Source organism: Rhinatrema bivittatum, chromosome 3 (genome assembly GCF_901001135.1).
Source record: "Rhinatrema bivittatum chromosome 3, aRhiBiv1.1, whole genome shotgun sequence".
Classification (NCBI taxonomy): Eukaryota; Metazoa; Chordata; class Amphibia; order Gymnophiona; family Rhinatrematidae; genus Rhinatrema; species Rhinatrema bivittatum.
In genome coordinates, this window is record NC_042617.1 from 141340237 (window position 1) to 141357832 (window position 17596).

General features: G+C 41.7%; 1 protein-coding gene across 4 annotated transcripts in view; it reads left to right on the forward strand.

Moving 5' to 3' along the window:
* Nucleotides 1-17596, forward strand: part of RALGAPA2 (Ral GTPase activating protein catalytic alpha subunit 2) — a 1327630-nt gene that overhangs the window by 816923 nt on the left and 493111 nt on the right. For all 4 annotated transcript variants that reach the window (XM_029593760.1, XM_029593759.1, XM_029593761.1 and 1 more), the window contains one exon: nt 5753-5890. In XM_029593760.1, the coding sequence (XP_029449620.1) occupies nt 5753-5890 (138 nt within the window). The remainder of the gene's footprint in view (nt 1-5752; nt 5891-17596) is intronic.

Here is a 17596-nt window from a genome sequence, read left to right on the forward strand (position 1 = left end):
ACATTTAAAACTAATCGGAGAAGGTTCTTTTTTACTCAACGCACAATTAAACTCTGGAATTTGTTGCCAGAGGATGTGGTTAGTGCAATTAGTATAGCTGTGTTTAAAAAAGGATTGGATAAGTTCTTGGAGGAGAAGTCCATTACCTGCTATTAAGTTCACTTAGAGAATAGCCACTGCCATTAGCAATGGTAACATAGAATAGACTTAGTTTTTGGGTACTTGCCAGGTTCTTATGGCCTGGATTGGCCACTGTTGGAAACAGGATGCTGGGCTTGATGGACCCTTGGTCTGACCCAGTATGGCATTTTTTATGTTCTTATGAGATGTGATGAGACACCAGATGAGACATGAAGAGAAGAGGCAGCAACTGGACCATGACTGGAGGCTGCATCAAGGAGGATGAAATATGGGCAGGGCATCGAGGAAAGCTTTAAAGTTAGGCTGCTTGACCACAATGGCTGACAGTAGACCATCCCTTCTGCATGCTGGCACATGAACTCCATAGTGAGGACGGGCCGAACAGGCTTCTTCCATCTAGCTGGCACAGGACCTCTGTAGAGGGGGCCCACTCAGTAATGTTTGTACAACTCTTATTTGCCATTCGATGCCACAACCTTTGATCCTTTATGGCCCCTTTCTTGGTGACTGCTGAGGGGCATGGACTCCATTGATGCTGGGGAAGACTCAGATGTCTGCTCGGGCATCCTTTGCAGGATCTGCGACAGCACGATCATCATACTATTGACTGCTGCGGCCAGCATCGTAGCACTCTGTGTGTTTGCAGATTTCTAATCTCGCAGGATCTGGTTCTGCCTGTTCACACTAGCTCTGCCCATGTGTGTCGGAAATACACCACATGCCTCCTTTCCAGCTGGTCCAGTTGCTTGTGCATGGACTCCTCTGTTGGTGGCAGGGATGTTGTTGGTGCTGGTGGCATGGGGTGCAGTACATCAGGCCTCCAAATGAGACATGATGGGGTTTTGGGGCTGCTCCTGCCAAGGGCATGCTGCTTCAGGAAAGTGCTGTGATTCGCTGGTTCGAGGTTGTGACAATTCTATAGGCTCCCACTCAAGGATTTGTTCCTCTATGAAGCCAGAGAGGTTGAGGGACACATTGAGTGGGCTGGGTGAACCCAGGGGTTGCATCATCTGCAGTGGCTCCAGAGCATGTGGCTGCTGTTGCTCCTCGTCCTCACTCACCTGGGTCTGGGCATCCATCAGGAAAGGTCTGTGCAAAAGGGCTGCAGTGCTGCTGATCCCTAGGACTTTCCTGGCTGGTCCCTGGGGCTTCCTGGCTGGGACTAGCTGCTTCGTGGCAAGAGTTGTGAAAACAAAACAAGACATAATACCAACAGCAGCAAGTATCCTTTTTTCATTTGGCATCAGATGTGCAATTTGCTTCTTAGCATTGTGGTCCCGGTCCTGCTGTTTTTACTTGAACTCTGCTGCCTTGTCCCTTAGGCTGTCCCCATGAGTGCACTCTTTCAACATGGACTGTCTGGGGCCTTTTCCTAGCCATCACGTAGCAGGGCTGCTGTCAGCTCCAACATTAGAGCTGTTCTGTAGCTATTGGGGATGCCACTTCTGCTTGAGAGGTCTTGAACGAGTAGATGTGAATCGGTTATCTACACTTTCGAATAATAGAAGGACTAGGGGGCATTCCATGAAGCTAGCAAGTAGCACATTTAAGGCTAATCAGAGAAAATTCTTTTTCATTCAACAGACAATAAAGCTCTGGAATTTGTTGTCAGAGGATTTGGTTAGTGCAGCTAGTGTAGCTGGGTTCAAAAAAAGGTTTGGATAAGTTCTTGGAGGAGAAGTCCATTAATGGCTATTAATCAAATTTACTTAGGGAATCGCCACTGCTATTAATTGCATCAGTGGCATGGGATCTTATTAGTGTTTGGGTAATTGCTAGGTTCTTGTGGCCTGGTTTGGCCTCTGTTGGAAACAGGATGCTGGGCTTGATGGACCCTTGGTCTGACCCAGCATGGCAATTTCTTATGTTCTTATGCTTTCTATGCTCTTTGTTGTAATCATAATTGTGCCAAAAGGATAAGATGGTATGCTTGTATATGTAATGATGCAATTTCAAACAATGTATGTACAATGTTTTGTGCTATTTGATACCTTGTCTTTGCATATTGTGATTACCTAAGACTTTTACCTAAGGCTTTGACTTTATTTCTAACAATGGCCTACATGTCTTCCCTAATAAAGTGGTCATTGGTTTGAAAAATATACTTCCTGGTTGGCTCCTTTCATTGTGTGTTTTTTCTGAAAAGAGTTCATTAGGTAAAAAGTTTGCCTTCCTCATGACCTTGCTTGCTCGAATGCCCTGGCACATTCCAAGTAGCCACTTATCTAACAGGCAAGACCATATGGGCTAGACCATCCAACAGAATGCTCAGTGTTTGCTCCTGAGGGAAGACAGCAAGAGGTAAAGAAGAAGTTTATTACTGGTAACCTTCAGTATTGCCTCTTGTTGCTTTCTTCACACTGCATACTCTTAGATAACTCTTGCTTACATGGGCCTGTATGTAAGATGGATAGTAGCTACCTGCCCAACACAGTATATTGTGTACATGTTGAGCTTGTGTGGTGTTAAGGGGAAGTTAGTCATCATCACACAAGACTTGATCTTTGGTCCCCTTACTTGTGTCATGACTTAAAGGCTATCTGTACCCAACCATTCGTACCTTTCACAGTAATCCAAAAATGCCTGTTTGCTGATAGTTGTAACTGAGCATCAGCTGCTGTATGACAACTAGGGAAGAGGAATGAGGGAGTATTCTCTAGGCCAACCACAGAGGCCTAGAGGGCTGCTGCTGCTTGGGATCAGACAGCCTTACACAGACTGGCTGGCAACCCTGTACTGTCATAGCTTGGGGATCTGTATAATACGAGTAAGGTAAGGATAGCCTTACAGATAGTATCCAGATCCCGATAAGACACTACTCCCTCACCCCTCTTTCCTAGTTGTCACACAGCAGCTGACACTCTGTTCCAACAGTCACCAAGTACACAGCGGTATCAAAGGGGAAGGTTGGTTAGTGTACAAGGGAAGTGCTGAAAGTGCTAAGCAAAACCTGTCCCCTTGATTCTACAGCAGATATGGCCGCACCACCTCTATGTATGCACAGGAAAACTATAGACCTACATATAGCTATAGACCTACCTTGCCAGCATATACAGAAGACAGAGTGAGCATCAAATGATGCGGCCTGGGGTGTCAGCCTCTGTCTACTGTGCATGATATGATCAACAGAGAGGAGGCTAAGGAGACCAGTGACTGTAAAAAGAGACTGTCAATTAGGACTGCTGCCAGGCCTCTGACACCTGCCAATCAAAACAACCCCGCACACACACACAACCCCCTGCTCCAGGTATCTCACTACATGCTGCCCCTAAACCATCATCCAGACCATTCATCTGAATCAGACCAATATCGATGCCATTAGGTGGACCTTGCCACTCCACGTTCCTCCCATCCCAGCATACCCACATTCGGTGGACAGCTTCTTAACACCGTGTTCCTCCCTCCCTAAATTGGCAAGCCTCAGTGACAGTTATTTGGGGGTATGCAAGCCTCAGGTAGCCTGCATACCCCCAATTAACTGGACTATTAAGCCCACTTCAAGTACCAGGTGGAAAAGCCTCCATGGCATAGGTTGCATAGTGTGCATTACAGGCAAACGTCAACTAATATACACAGTTGTAAGACTGTATATATCCACCTTATACACAGTTCTTCCACAATAGGGTAGTACTCCGTACCCACTCAAAGTTTCTACCAAAGGTAGTATCAGATTTTCATATTAATCAAATCATTGTGTTACCTACATTTATCCCAATGTCACACATGCATGAAGGCAAGAAAGCCCTTTATACCTTAGACAGGAAAAGGGCCTTGATTTATTACAAGAGAGTAATTATGCCACATCATCAGGCTCCTTGACTATTCATCTCTTATAAGTCTATCAGACTGGGCATAGCAGTAGTGAAATGAACATTGTCCCACTGGCTAGCAGACTGCATTTCACACTGCTATAGGTTAGCAGGCATACAAATTATAGATACCATCAAAGCTCATCAAGTTGGAGCCATAACTGCAGCAGTGGCTCATCTACGAAATGTACCATTTAAAGGCATCTGCAAAGCTGCAGCATGGTTGTCAGTACACATTTTTGTGTCCCATTTCTGTCTGGACAATCTCTGAGTGACAGTAAATACATACAAAGAGTTTTCTGTAGGCTGTTCACCCAGCAGTCTACCCTCTATGGTGGGGTCTAGCTTGCTTATTCAGTAAATGCTCTGCTGCAACCCTCAGCTTAGGTATATCCACATGTAATGACTAGTTTAGCCCTGCTTATCATAGAAAATACAAGCTTGATTACCGTAAACTGATTTTTCATAGATGATAGGATGAATTAGCCATATTAAATATCCACCTGCTTCCCTGGAGAGTTGACTACATAGCTAGAATTGGCTCTAAAATCAACTGAGGGAGCTCATGAAGTAATGCCTAAGCAGTAATTCCCGCACATGTTCAATAGAACAAAAGCGCTACTAGCTAACAGAGAGGTCCGTTTAGTACCTCCAAATGACATCACTCAAATGTAATGGTTAATTCATCCTGCTACCTATGGAAAACACTTTTTACAGTAAGCAAACTTGTATCTCATATTGCTACATCTTAGCTGACTTGCAGATCTCAGATTCCATAAAGGCTTATCAAGTGAGAGCCATGGCTACCTCATTGGTTCATCTGCAAGCCATGTACATTGAAGACATTTGCAAGGCTGAAACTTACTCATCGGTTCACACCTTCCCATTACTGTCTTGACAGTATATCAAGAAGTGACAGTAAATCTAGACAAGCAGTTTTATGCAGCCTGTTTATTCAGTAATCCAAACTCCACAGTGGGTTCTGGGTTGCTTTATTCAGAGAGTGCATCACTGCAACCCACATCTTGCAACTCCCCATGTGTGATGGTGTTCTCTGTGGACAACAGAATGAATTAGCCATACTTAAAACACACTGACTTTCCTGGAGAGTCAATTACCAAGCTAAAGCTAAGCTCTACAATCAACTGAGGGCCTCATGAGACAGTACCCAAGCGGGTATTCCTGTGCATTCTCAGAAGAGAAAAAACTCTATAAGCTAGGAGAGAAGGATCTATCCAGCACCATCAAATGAGGTCACTCACATGTCATGGCTAATTCATCCTGCTGTTTACCGAGAACGTCGTTTATTTCAGCCATCCTTTTTATCTGGGTAAATCTATATTTTTCACAGTTATATATCTTTAGAAAATTGTCCTGCCCATGTTCTAAGAGGCATTTGTGTTGCTCCCATAGCAATAGAATAATATGCTGACTGTAATGTGACTGACTCATCAGTTAAACTGACAATTAATTCTGTAATAAATTACCTCAAAATTTGCATTGTCTTTGCTTTTTATCAATGTAATGTTTCAAATGTCTTTAATTTAAAATAAATAAAATAAAAGGAATTTAAATGACAGATTAAGGCCATGCTATTCAGAGAAGCTTTTGAATTGTTTAAATTTTTTGTTACATATGTTTTAAGATTGTTGTTTTTTGTAATTGCTGCTGTTTTATGCTTGTATGTTTGTAATCCACAGTGAACATAATCTTTTGGAAGAGGTGGAATATAAAATTAAAAAATAAATGTTTAGATTAAACTATAGTAAATTAACTCGTTTTGTTTTCTCGTTTCTTCTTAGTTTATAGTTTCTCTACTACTTTGCCTGTTGGATTGGTGCATGGCATTACCAATGCAAAGCTTATTGGAGCCAATATCAACATCTGTTCTGGATGATCAACCATTATCTAAAGCTCCCCTACTAGATTATGTTTATAGGGTGAGTATGTAGTAATTGTGCTTCATCTCTTTTTATGATTATAAGAAATCCTAAATGAAAGAAAATTGACCTTTATTGCAAGGGTCATTAATATGTTAGCATATGTATGTGCTTGACCAGACGTGAAGAGGGATCACAACTGCTCTTCTCCAATCTTGTGGTGATGGGAGTGGTGTGACAAGTTTGGAGAAGTGCAGTTGTAGTGCCTCTTCACAAAAGTGGTAACAGAGGAGGATGAAATCTACAGGCTGTTTAGCCTTAAATTGGTGATGGGAAAAAGGATAGTGAAATATCCAGTGGGTTGCAGGATCTGAAGCAGCATGGTTCTACCATAGAAAGGTCACATCAGATGAATCATATCAATTTTTTAAATTGGATGACCAAAGAATTAGATCAAGGACATGCGCTGCATGTGGTTCACTTAGAATTTAGCAAAGTTTTTTTTATGCTGTCCTTCAAAGGAAGCTCTGAATATAGTAAACAGCCTATGAATGGGTCCCAAGGAGGTTGGCTGGATTAGAAATTGGTTGTCTAATAGATTACAGAGGGTAGTTTTAAATGGAATTCATTCCAAGGAGAGAGGTACTTAGTAGCATGCCTTAGGAATTGATTTTGGGGTCAATTCTGTTCAATATCTATGTGAGCAATATTGTAAAGGAGTTAGAAAGAAAAGGTTTTCTTTTTGCAAATGATACTAAGATTTGCAACAGAGTGGACACCCATAAAAGAATAGAGAGAATGAGAAGTGATGTACGAAAGCTTAGGGAGAGTTGAATATTTGGCATTTAAGATTCAAAGCAGACTCATTCATTTGGGGTGCAGAAATACAAAGAAGTATGTATTGGAGGCTGATAAACTGATGTGCATAAACCAGAAGAGACATCTCCTGATGAAAGTCTGATGATCTAAAGTTAGCAAAACAGTTTGACCTGGCAGTGACTAGGTCCAGAGAAATGCTAAGTTGCATAGAGAGAGGCATAACCAGCAGGAAAAAGATAATGCCCTTGTATAGGTCATTGGTGAGGCTCCACCTGGAAGACTGTGTTCAGTTCTAGAGGCAGTGTGTCAAAAAGAATAGAAATAGGATACAAGCGACCCAGAGAAAGTTAACCAAAATGGTATGGAGTCTGCACCAAAATAAATGAAATGAGACTTGAGAACCTAAATATATATATACCTGAGAGGAGAGATGGAGGAATAAGATACAGACTTTAAAACCTAAAAGGTAATAAAAATGCACAAACAAATCTTTTCTAATGGAAAGGAAGCTGTAGAACTAGTGGTCACTGAATGAAGTTCTAGAGGGATAGGTTTAAGAGCAACATCTGGAAATATTTTTTCACAAATAGGATAATGGATGCCCGGAATACCCTACTGGAGGAAGTGGTGGACAAAAATGGTGATGGAATTCAAAACATCATGGGATAAACAAAGAGGATCATTAGTGGCAATAGGATGAAAAGGAAGCACTGGGAAAACCTGTGGTAAATTTTCTACCTAAGGGTAACTTGCCTGGAGTAGCAGTTGCAACCCTAAATACCTTCCAGCACATGATGGATGGGCCATTGTGGTCTTTATCTGTTATTTACTATGTTTTTATACAGAATCGGGTAAATTTTAAAACCCGTGTGCGCACGTCCATGTGCGTGAGGTTCCCAGTATGCACATGGACACGCCAGTTTTATAACATGCGCACGTTGCCGCACATATAAAATCCAATGCATGAGCGCACATGCACTCCCGATTTTATATCGGTGTACACATGCGCGCAGGTGGGGGGGAATTTTGTAAAAAACACACGGCGATGCGAGTAGGCCTATAAAGGAGCGGACTGGGTGGGAACTACCCTAACCCTATCCTTCCTCCCTCTTCCCCTCTCCTCTCCTCTCTTCCCCGAACTCTAAACCTCACCTACCTACCCTAATTTTTTTTGTCTCTAAACTTACCCACTCCATGGAGCTTGAGTAAGTTATCCAGGTAAAATTACGCAGGTAACTTTTCTTGAATATTCAGCAGAACATAACTGGATAGGCATTTCATTGAATATAGCCAGCTAAAGTCAGTTACCTGGATAAAGTTATCTGGATAACTTTAAGACAGGTCTCAGACATGATCAGACTAACCCAGATAAATTTACCTGGATAATGCTAAACATCAGCGGAATGTTGCTTAAATTCAGTACCAGCACAAGAACACCTCCACACTACTCTTTTTTTAATCCAGTTAAGCTAGGTAATAGTTTACCCAGCTGAGACTTACCCATTCAGTGTGGCAGGAAATAAAAAATGTGTGGTTGTCTAGCTAAGTCTGAATATAGTCAGGCAAACCCATTTCAATATTGACCTCAAGGTGTTCATTTTATTTCTTTACAGAAAATTCCTTTAAAAAAAAAAGTTCACACCCCATTCTTGAATGTGAACTGAGTATTTGACTACATTTTTGAAAGATATACTTTGTACCTGTAGGGAGTAATTTCATAACTACACGCATTGATTCAAAATCTGTGGGTATCTTCTACCCATGGAGTTTTATTGGAGATTTTTGGCACAAAAGAGTTTGTTTAGATAGAGTACTTTCCAAAGAAAATCTAGCCAGGGAGTAAAGTGGAGTTGTAAATAGCCAGCAGTTCAACTCGCATAGAAACAAGAAGCATACAGAGCAGAACGGAAGCCCTTCTAGCTCACCAACTTAAACATATAAGGGAATATTTGTTTGGTGGTAATCTTGTACGGAGGTTTTTCAATGAGGGTAACCGATTTGCAGTTATCCTCTCTTTGACCTCCGTCTATTATTCTTTTATTGAATTAAACAATGTCTCTCAAGATGCTTTTTTTGTATAATTTTTCTTAAAATCCCTTCTCCCCTGCTGCTTTTCCGACCCACTATTGTTTTTATTTCATACTTATCAAGGTCGTCGCTTTTAGTGGTATTTCATGGGTACGGAGCTGCTTCAGGGACTATGGGAGAACGTGCTGTGTCCTATATAGGGTTCACAGCATGCAGTTAACCTTCAATATATAACGATATTAATTTAGACACAATACTCTAAGAGCCTTGTTTCACATCTGTTAATAACACTCAAATTTTCACCCACCTTTTCATTAAAAACGTACTTATTCAAAGCTTCTTCTGTCTGACGTGCGACGCCTTCTGTGTTTGCCTGGGCGTCTAGTCTATTCTAGCTGTTTTTATAAGCCTACCTAGGGAGTCTACCTCCTACTCTCAGCCAAACCGAGGCAATCTCAGGTGTGTACAATAAAGCTGATTGATTCTTTACTGGCTTAGATATACAGTCCTGAACTCTAAATGTATCCAGTGTTGGTCAATAAAACATTCTTACAAAATGAAAAATGGTATTCCTGTATATAATTGTACAAAATCGTGTTGTTTTTAATAGTTTTTCATGATTTTATATTTTCGACATTAGCGGACCTGATGGAGGACTGCATCTGATTAACAACATGTTTCTTACTCGTGTCAGGCGGACCTGGTGGGGAACTTGTCCGCACCACATCTGCTAATACTGTTTTTATTTTTTCTTTTAAGGTGTCGTTGATTGGCAGTGGGCGTTTCCTGGGCGGGGCTCGGAGCCACGCCTTTCTGTAGATTAGCTATGCGCTATATATTCCCTTCACAGCTCCTCCTTAATAGAATAAAACCCATTATCGCTCCTCCTTAATAGAATAAAACCCATTATCCAGATGGCTCCTCCTTAATAGAATAAAACCCATTATCCAGATGGCATGGATGATGAAGTCGATCATTGCTTCCTGGAGGAGGGGGGAAATTCCTCAATGGCTGGAGCCATATAGAACTATGTTGCGTTTCTTTCATAGAGATGAGTTACCGGCCTTGAATTCGCAGACATTGAAGACACTGGGCATGCCGGGGGTCTGATTCCATTTTGAGCGAAAGAAAAATCCCATTTTGGTTTCTTGGCGTAAAGCCTCATGTTTATTCCTTATTATGGAGGCTATTCAAGAGTTGATTGATCTTGAATAGGATGCCCTGATAGATAATTTTAAAGGGGAACAAGCCTGAAGGGTTGAAACTCCTGGATCCAGCTGCAAGAGAGCAAGTGTGCTTCCAAAAGTGCATGCGCTTGTGTGTGTCGTCACTCTGTTGACAAATATCCTTTAAGCAGGCCTTGAAGCGGTGATTCAGGAAGTTGATGAACTTGGTGTGAATTCCAGGGCAGTAATGGAACTTTCAGTTGCGGGCTGCAATCTGTTCCAACTTCGGCAGCTATGGCTCTGAGTCTCATCTTGCGTCTAATCTCGGAGTCTAATCTTGCAAAATTGCCCTTTAAAGAATCACTCTTGTTTCGAGTGACCTGAAAAAAAAAAGGCCAATAAGTGGGGGTGGGTCCCAGTTTTCTCGCTTACCATAGGATAAGAAGCAGACTCCATGCTTCTTTGGCGCAAGAGGGGCGTCTTCTCAATGAACTTGAATGGGTGGAAGTACATCTTCAGGAGGTCTCAGCCTCACACATTGCAGGAAAAGACAATGTAAAAGCAGACAGTCTGGACCCAAAGGAACGGGATTGTCAAATGAGGTTTTCCAGCTCATAGCACTCACCACTGTAACCAATCGTTATTTGTTTGTTTGTTGCATTATAAATATGAATGTCATTTCATAAACTGTTGTGATCTATACATGGAATAACGGTATATAAAATATCTAAATAAATAAATAAATAGCACTGCTGGAGCCTCCCGTTTCTAGGCCTGTTGGTGACATTTCACAATGTGAAGGCTCCTTGCTTTCTCAGTCGCAGGAGAGATCAAAAGTACTTGGGCATCAATGCCCTCATGCAGGAGTAGTTGGAGAGCAAGCTGCTATATGCTTTCCCCCATGGTCTAAGTTGAGCAGAAGGATTTGAAAGATCGAGAGATACACTGGGATGGTGCTTTTGGTGGCACCATATTGGCCCAGGAGGCCGTGGTGTGCAGATTTGCAAAGGCTTCTGGCGGACTCTCCTATCTGATTACCAGTTCACAGGGTTCTGCTATGGCAGGGGCCTGTTCTTCACGAAGATGTGACTTGATTATATGGCCCTTGAGAGGGCTAGGTTGCTGAAGTGTGAATATTCCACTGCGGTGATTGCCACCTTGCTAAGAGCGAGATGTTCTCCACTTCCTTCGCCTATGTGCAGGTTGGCGAGTGTTTGAGGCTTAGTGTGAGGATCGAAGGATTCGTCTTTCTTCGGTTAAGATCCCGCTCATTTTGGATTTTCAGCAGGTGGATTGAATAAGGAGTTGACCATTGAAGGCACAGGTGGAGGCTCTTGCCTGTTTTCAAGGTCAAGCAGATAGTGGACCCTTGTCGGCTCATCAAGATATGGCTTGTTTAAAAAAAAAAAAAAGGGTTGAAACAACATTGTCCTCCCTTGTGGTTGCCAGTGCCCTTGTGAAGTCTTAATCTAGTTTTTGGATTTTCTGTTAGGTCCCTCTTTTTGACTGCTATGTAGCCTTCCTTGAGGTTACTTATCTTCAAAACGGTGTTTCTTGTGGCATTTGTTCTGCATGTAGAGACTCCAAACTGCATTCCTTGTCTTGCCAGGAACCGTTTTCTGCAAGTGACTCCAGGGGTGTTAGAGTTGAGTACTGTCCCGTCCTTTTTTGCCAAAGGTGGTCTTAGATTTTCATTTTAAATCAATCAGTTCCCTGCCGACTCTGATCAGGGAGAGAGATGTGGATAAATATTGCCTCTTATGATCCTTGTATGTCAAGAGGCATATCTTGAAGTATTTAGAGGTTTCTGAACCTCTCAGGAAGGCAGACAAGCTTTTTATACTCCATGGTGGAGGCAAACAGGATCAGCCGGCGTCATGGGCTACAATAGCCCACTGGATTAAGGAGGTGGTCACAACCGTGTATGTGGATGTTGAACAGCCATTGCCTAGTCATGTTAGGGCTCATTGCACTAGGGCTCAGGCAGTGTCATGCTGTCTCCCATCGAGATTTGCCGAGCTGCAACATGGTCCTCCTTATATACATACCTTTTTTAGGCATTAGCGCCTGGATGTGCAGGCCCAGGAAATACGCAGCCTTTGCACGAGCTGTATTGATCTGACTGTGAGCAGTCTCCTGTCCTGTTCGTGAGTAAGTTTGATACATCCCACTGGTCTTGGATCTACCTATCCAAATGCTAAGAAAGGAGAAATGACTACTTACCTGATAACTTCCTTTTCTTTAATGAGGATAGTTGGATTCACCTTCCCACCCTTAGCTGCAGGATGTTTGTGCTATTGTCCACCAGCATGGCTTCGTGTTTCAGGGATTACTGGTAAATGTTAATCCAGTCCCTAGACTAGTGTTGTTACACTCCTTATCTAAACTCAGTGGTTTCCTAGTAGCTGAGTGCTGGAGTGGTTGTCTGTTAATCAAGTTTTGTCAGTTTGTCCACAGTTGGCTTTTGCAGCGTATACTGAAGGCCTGGGATATATGCATTTTATATATTGTTGTTCTATGTATAGATCACAAGGGTTTACAAAGTGACATTATAGTTATAACTCAACATACAAACAACGATTGATTGGTTACAGTAGAGCTTTCCAAAGTGTGTGTCGCCTGCAGTTTGCCAGTGTGTTGCCCAAGCCCGGTGCACGTGAGGGGGCGGAGCAAGTGGTATACTGAGGGGAGGTTAGGGGGAGCCAATGCGGCCTCTGGTGGACCTCATCCCACTGGCAGCTGAGCAGTGAACTACCGCTGTGCTGTGCTGTGTGCCAGACACACACAGCAGGAAGATAGGCATGGCCGTGATGGAGCTCATGTCACCACGGCCCAAAGAAAAAGGTCGCGTCCAAACCTGCAGGTGCTCCCCTTCCTTCCTGCCCGCGTGGCCCCGGAAGAAAAAGTTGCCGGAGCCATGCGGGCAGGAAGGAGGAGGAGCATCATCAGCGTGCAGAAGAGGAGCAGCGTTTATAGTCATCCGCGAATATCAAGTCGCAGCGGGCTAAGAAGAGGAGGAGGCCTGGTAGCAGGGCCGCCACCATGGATCCCACATTGTGGGCGGCCCAAGAAGATCAGGGCCACTGCAGAGCCCATCCTGCAGCGACCCGTGAAGAAGAGGCCCAGAGGCAAGAGAGAGGCTGAAGGCCTGGAGAGTGTGTGTGTGTGTGTGTGCATGAGATGAGTTGAGAGATTGTGTGTATGTGTGCATGAGATGAATTGAGAGATGTGTGTGTGTGTGTTTATTTTTTTTTATTTCATGAGAGGAAGGGAGTATATGTCTATGTGAGCATCTGTGTGTGAGAGAGGGCATGTGCGTATAAGAGAGAAGGTAACGTGTGTTTGAGATAGAGGGAGCATTTATGTGTGAGAGCATGTTCGTTGAGAGAGGATGTGTATGTGTGGGTATGACGTGTGTGGGTGTGAGACGGAGCATGTGATTGAGAGAACTTGTGTGTGAAATAGCATGTGTGTATGAGAAAAAGCATGTATATGTGTGAGAGCATGTGTGTACGAAAGAGAGCATGTTTGTGTGAGGGTTTGTGAGAGAGAAGGAGTATTATATATGTGTGTGTATGAGAGAGAAGAGAAAGTCAGTGAACCCTCTTTCCCACCTCTACTAATCCATAGCAATCTCAGGGTAACTGGAAATCAAAAGTTCCCAGATATGAAGAATGGGGAAAATTAAAATCATTAGCATTAATTATTGGCTCTTTGATGTGTCTGATTTTTTTGAAATATTTTATTGTTTGGAAAATTTAAAAATAATTTGAGTTTTAAATTATTGGATGTCAGTTTTGAAATATTGTTTTTATTAGAATGGTTTTACTATTATCGATATTTTATATTTCTTGATTGTATCATTTGGTGTTTTATGAGGAATAGCGATATTTCTGTTTTTCCATTGTTGCAGTGCATACAGAAAGTGACCTTTTTCTGGTTTCCAGTTCAGTTTTTGTTTATACTTTTGGTGTCTTTATTTTGTATTTGGCGAGGGTCTGTGTTCTGCATATGTGACTTAGGTGAGGCATTCTGCTAGCATGTAGTTTCTATAAAGGGATCTATAGCAGCCAGACTTGTTCTGTTTTCCTAATAGGAGGTGCATTGGTGTATTAGGGCCTAATGTTTTATTTGCAGTGTTCCTTTTCATAGGTAAGGTTTTTAGTGTTTTGACTCTGGCAGTTGTGCGTTATGGTATGACAGTTTTTCTATAGCCTCTATGTACAATTTTTGCAGGATTTTGTATTGTACAATGTTCCTGGTAGTGGAGATAGTTTGTTGTTACTGTTACTGAGGTGACAACAGAATTTGAATATTATTTTTTCTATGGTGAATGGTAAGGGGACATGACCTTGTTCTGCTCTGCATCCTTTGTTGGGAGAGTTTCTGTGAGCACAGGGTATTGTAGAAAATGAGATATCAGGTTTTATATTAGAATTTGTCCCACTTTTATATATAAAAATTTTTGATTGATGCTCTTGAATAATTTTAGAAGTAGTTTTACTTAGTGGTTGAAACTAGCCAGGAATTTTTTTGTTACTTAGAAGGTGGTTCTGTCTACAGATGCCTGCAAGATGTTTGCCCACCACCTTGCAATAATGGTGCAAAATGTTTAAGAACATAAGAAAATGCCATACTGGGTCAGACCAAGGGTCCATCAAGCCCAGCATCCTGTTTCCAACAGTGGCCAATCCAGGCCATAAGAACCTGGCAAGTACCCAAAAACTAAGTCTATTCCATGTTACCATTGCTAATGGCAATGACTATTCTCTAAGTAAACTTAATAGCAGGTAATGGATTTCTCCTCCAAGAACTTATCCAATCCTTTTTTAAACACAGCTATACTAACTGCACTAATCACATCCGATTAGTTTTAAATTTGCCCCATGCTAACTTCATGGAGTGCCCCCTAGTTATTCTACTATCCGAAAGAGTAAATAACCGATTCACATCTACCCGTTCGAGACCTCTCATGATTTTAAACACCTCTATCATATCCCCCCTCAGCCGTCTCTTCTCTAAGCTGAACAGCCCTAACCTCTTTAGTCTTTCCTCATAGGGGAGCTGTTCCATTCCCTTTATCATTTTGGTAGCCCTTCTCTGTACGTTCTCCATTGCAATTATATCTTTTTTGAGATGCGGCGACCAGAATTGTACACAGTATTCAAGGTGCGGTCTCACCATGGAGCGATACAGAGGCATTATGATATTTTCCGTTTTATTCACCATTCCCTTTCTAATAATTCCCAACATTCTGTTTGCTTTTTTGACTGCCGCAGCACACTGAACCGATGATTTCAATGTGTTATCCACTATGACGCCTAGATCTCTTTCTTGGGTTACAGCACCTAATATGGAACCCAACATTGTGTAATTATAGCATGGGTTATTTTTCCCTATATGCATCACCTTGCACTTATCCACATTAAATTTCATCTGCCATTTGGATGCCCAATTTTCCAGTCTCACAAGGTCTTCCTGCAATTTATCACAATCTGCTTGTGATTTAACTACTCTGAACAATTTTGTGTCATCTGCAAATTTGATTATCTCACTCGTATTTCTTTCCAGATCATTTATAAATAAATTGAAAAGTAAGGGTCCCAATACAGATCCCTGAGGCACTCCACTGTCCACTACCTTCCACTGAGAAAATTGTCCATTTAATCCTACTCTCTGTTTCCTTCTTTTAGCTAGTTTGCAATCCACGAAAGGACATCGCCACCTATCCCATGACTTTTTACTTTTCCTAGAAGCCTCTCATGAGGAACTTTGTCAAATGCCTTCTGAAAATCCAAGTATACTACATCTACCGGTTCACCTTTATCCACATGTTTATTAACTCCTTCAAAAAAGTGAAGCAGATTTGTGAGGCAAGACTTGCCCTGGGTAAAGCCATGCTGACTTTGTTCCATTAAACCATGTCTTTCTATATGTTCTGTGATTTTTATGTTTAGAACACTTTCCACTATATTTTTCCTGGCACTGAAGTCAGGGCTAACCAGTCTGTAGTTTCCTGGATCGCCCCTGGAGCCCTTTTAAATATTGGGGTTACATTTGCTATCCTCCAGTCTTCAGGTACAATGGATGATTTTAATGATAGGTTACAAATTTTTACTAATAGGTCTGAAATTTCATTTTTTAGTTTCTTCAGAACTCTGGGGTGTATACCATCTGATCCAGGTGATTTACTACTCTTCAGTTTGTCAATCAGGCACATCTTCTAGGTTCACCGTGATTTGATTCAGTCCATCTGAATCATTACCCATGAAAACCTTCTCCATTACGGGTACCTCCTCAACATCCTCTTCAGTAAACACCAAAGCAAAGAAATCATTTAATCTTTCCGCGATGGCCTTATCTTCTCTAAGTGCCCCTTTAACCCCTCGATCATCTAACAGTCCAACTGACTCCCTCACAGGCTTTCTGCTTCAGATATATTTTAAAAAGTTTTTACTGTGAGTTTCTGCCTTTACAGCCAACTTCTTTTCAAATTCTCTCTTAGCCTGTCTTATCAACGTCTTACATTTCACTTGCCAACGTTTATGCTTTATCCTATTTTCTTCTGTTGGATCCTTCTTCCAATTTTTGAATGAAGATCTTTTGGCTAAAATAGCTTCTTTCACCTCCCCTTTTAACCACGCCGGTAATCGTTTTGCCTTCTTTCCACCTTTCTTAATGTGTGGAATACATCTAGACTGTGCTTCTAGAAAGGAGTTTTTAACAATGACCACGCCTCTTGGACATTTTTTACTTTTGTAGCTGCTCCTTTCAGTTTTTTTCTAACAATTTTTCTCATTTTATCAAAGTTTCCTTTTTGATAGTTTAGCACGAGAGCCTTGGATTTGCACACTGTTCCTCTTCCAGTCATTAAATCAAATTTGATTATATTATGATCACTATTGCCAAGTGGCCCCACCACCGTTACCTCTCTCACCAAGTCCTGTGCTCCACTGAGAATTAGATCTAAAATTGTTCCCTCTCTCGTCAGTTCCTGAACCAATTGCTCCATAACTTCAGTTAGTCAGCCAGATTGACTTACTGCTCTCTTGATTAACAAATGTTGCACCCTATTCAAACCCTATCACACTACCTCAACACCTTTCCATGGTGAGTAACTGAGCTGAACTATTCAACTTTTTTACTTAGGTATATACTGCTCCTAGCTTATTTCTAGCTTCTGGCTACTTTTTTTTTTTTGGGGGGGGGGGGTTTGTGTGGTTTTTTTTAATACAAACACTCAGTTTGTATAAATACAAACACTCAGTTCTTTAAAAGTCTGCAGAAACACTCAGTTCTGCAGACTTTAAAAATAAACACAACTAACCTACTGCTTACTAGCTACCTTATTGACTGACTATTTAAAAAATACAAATAGTCTAACGTGTTTATTCACTGCCTTTCTGACTATTAAAGGCACAACACACTAAATAATATTCCCAAATAGTTAACTTTGCCCCAATACTTTTAAAAAAGACAATGTCCCAAGCAAAAACTTACTGATTCCTTTCAGCCACCAGCAAGGTGATCCTCTCCTCTCAGTACTTCTTGCTTTATGAGCTGGGGTGTGCTGTCTCTGCATATAACAAATTTTGTAAGAAGCAGGTGTGAAGAGAGCCATTGGACATCTTTCCAGATTAAACAAACAGGATGATTTCCCTGTCGCAGTTGATTTTTTTTTAAAAATACTAATTTTTAAAAAATATTATGTTGGAGGGTAGGGGCTGGGAGGGAAATATGTGCACCAAACCTC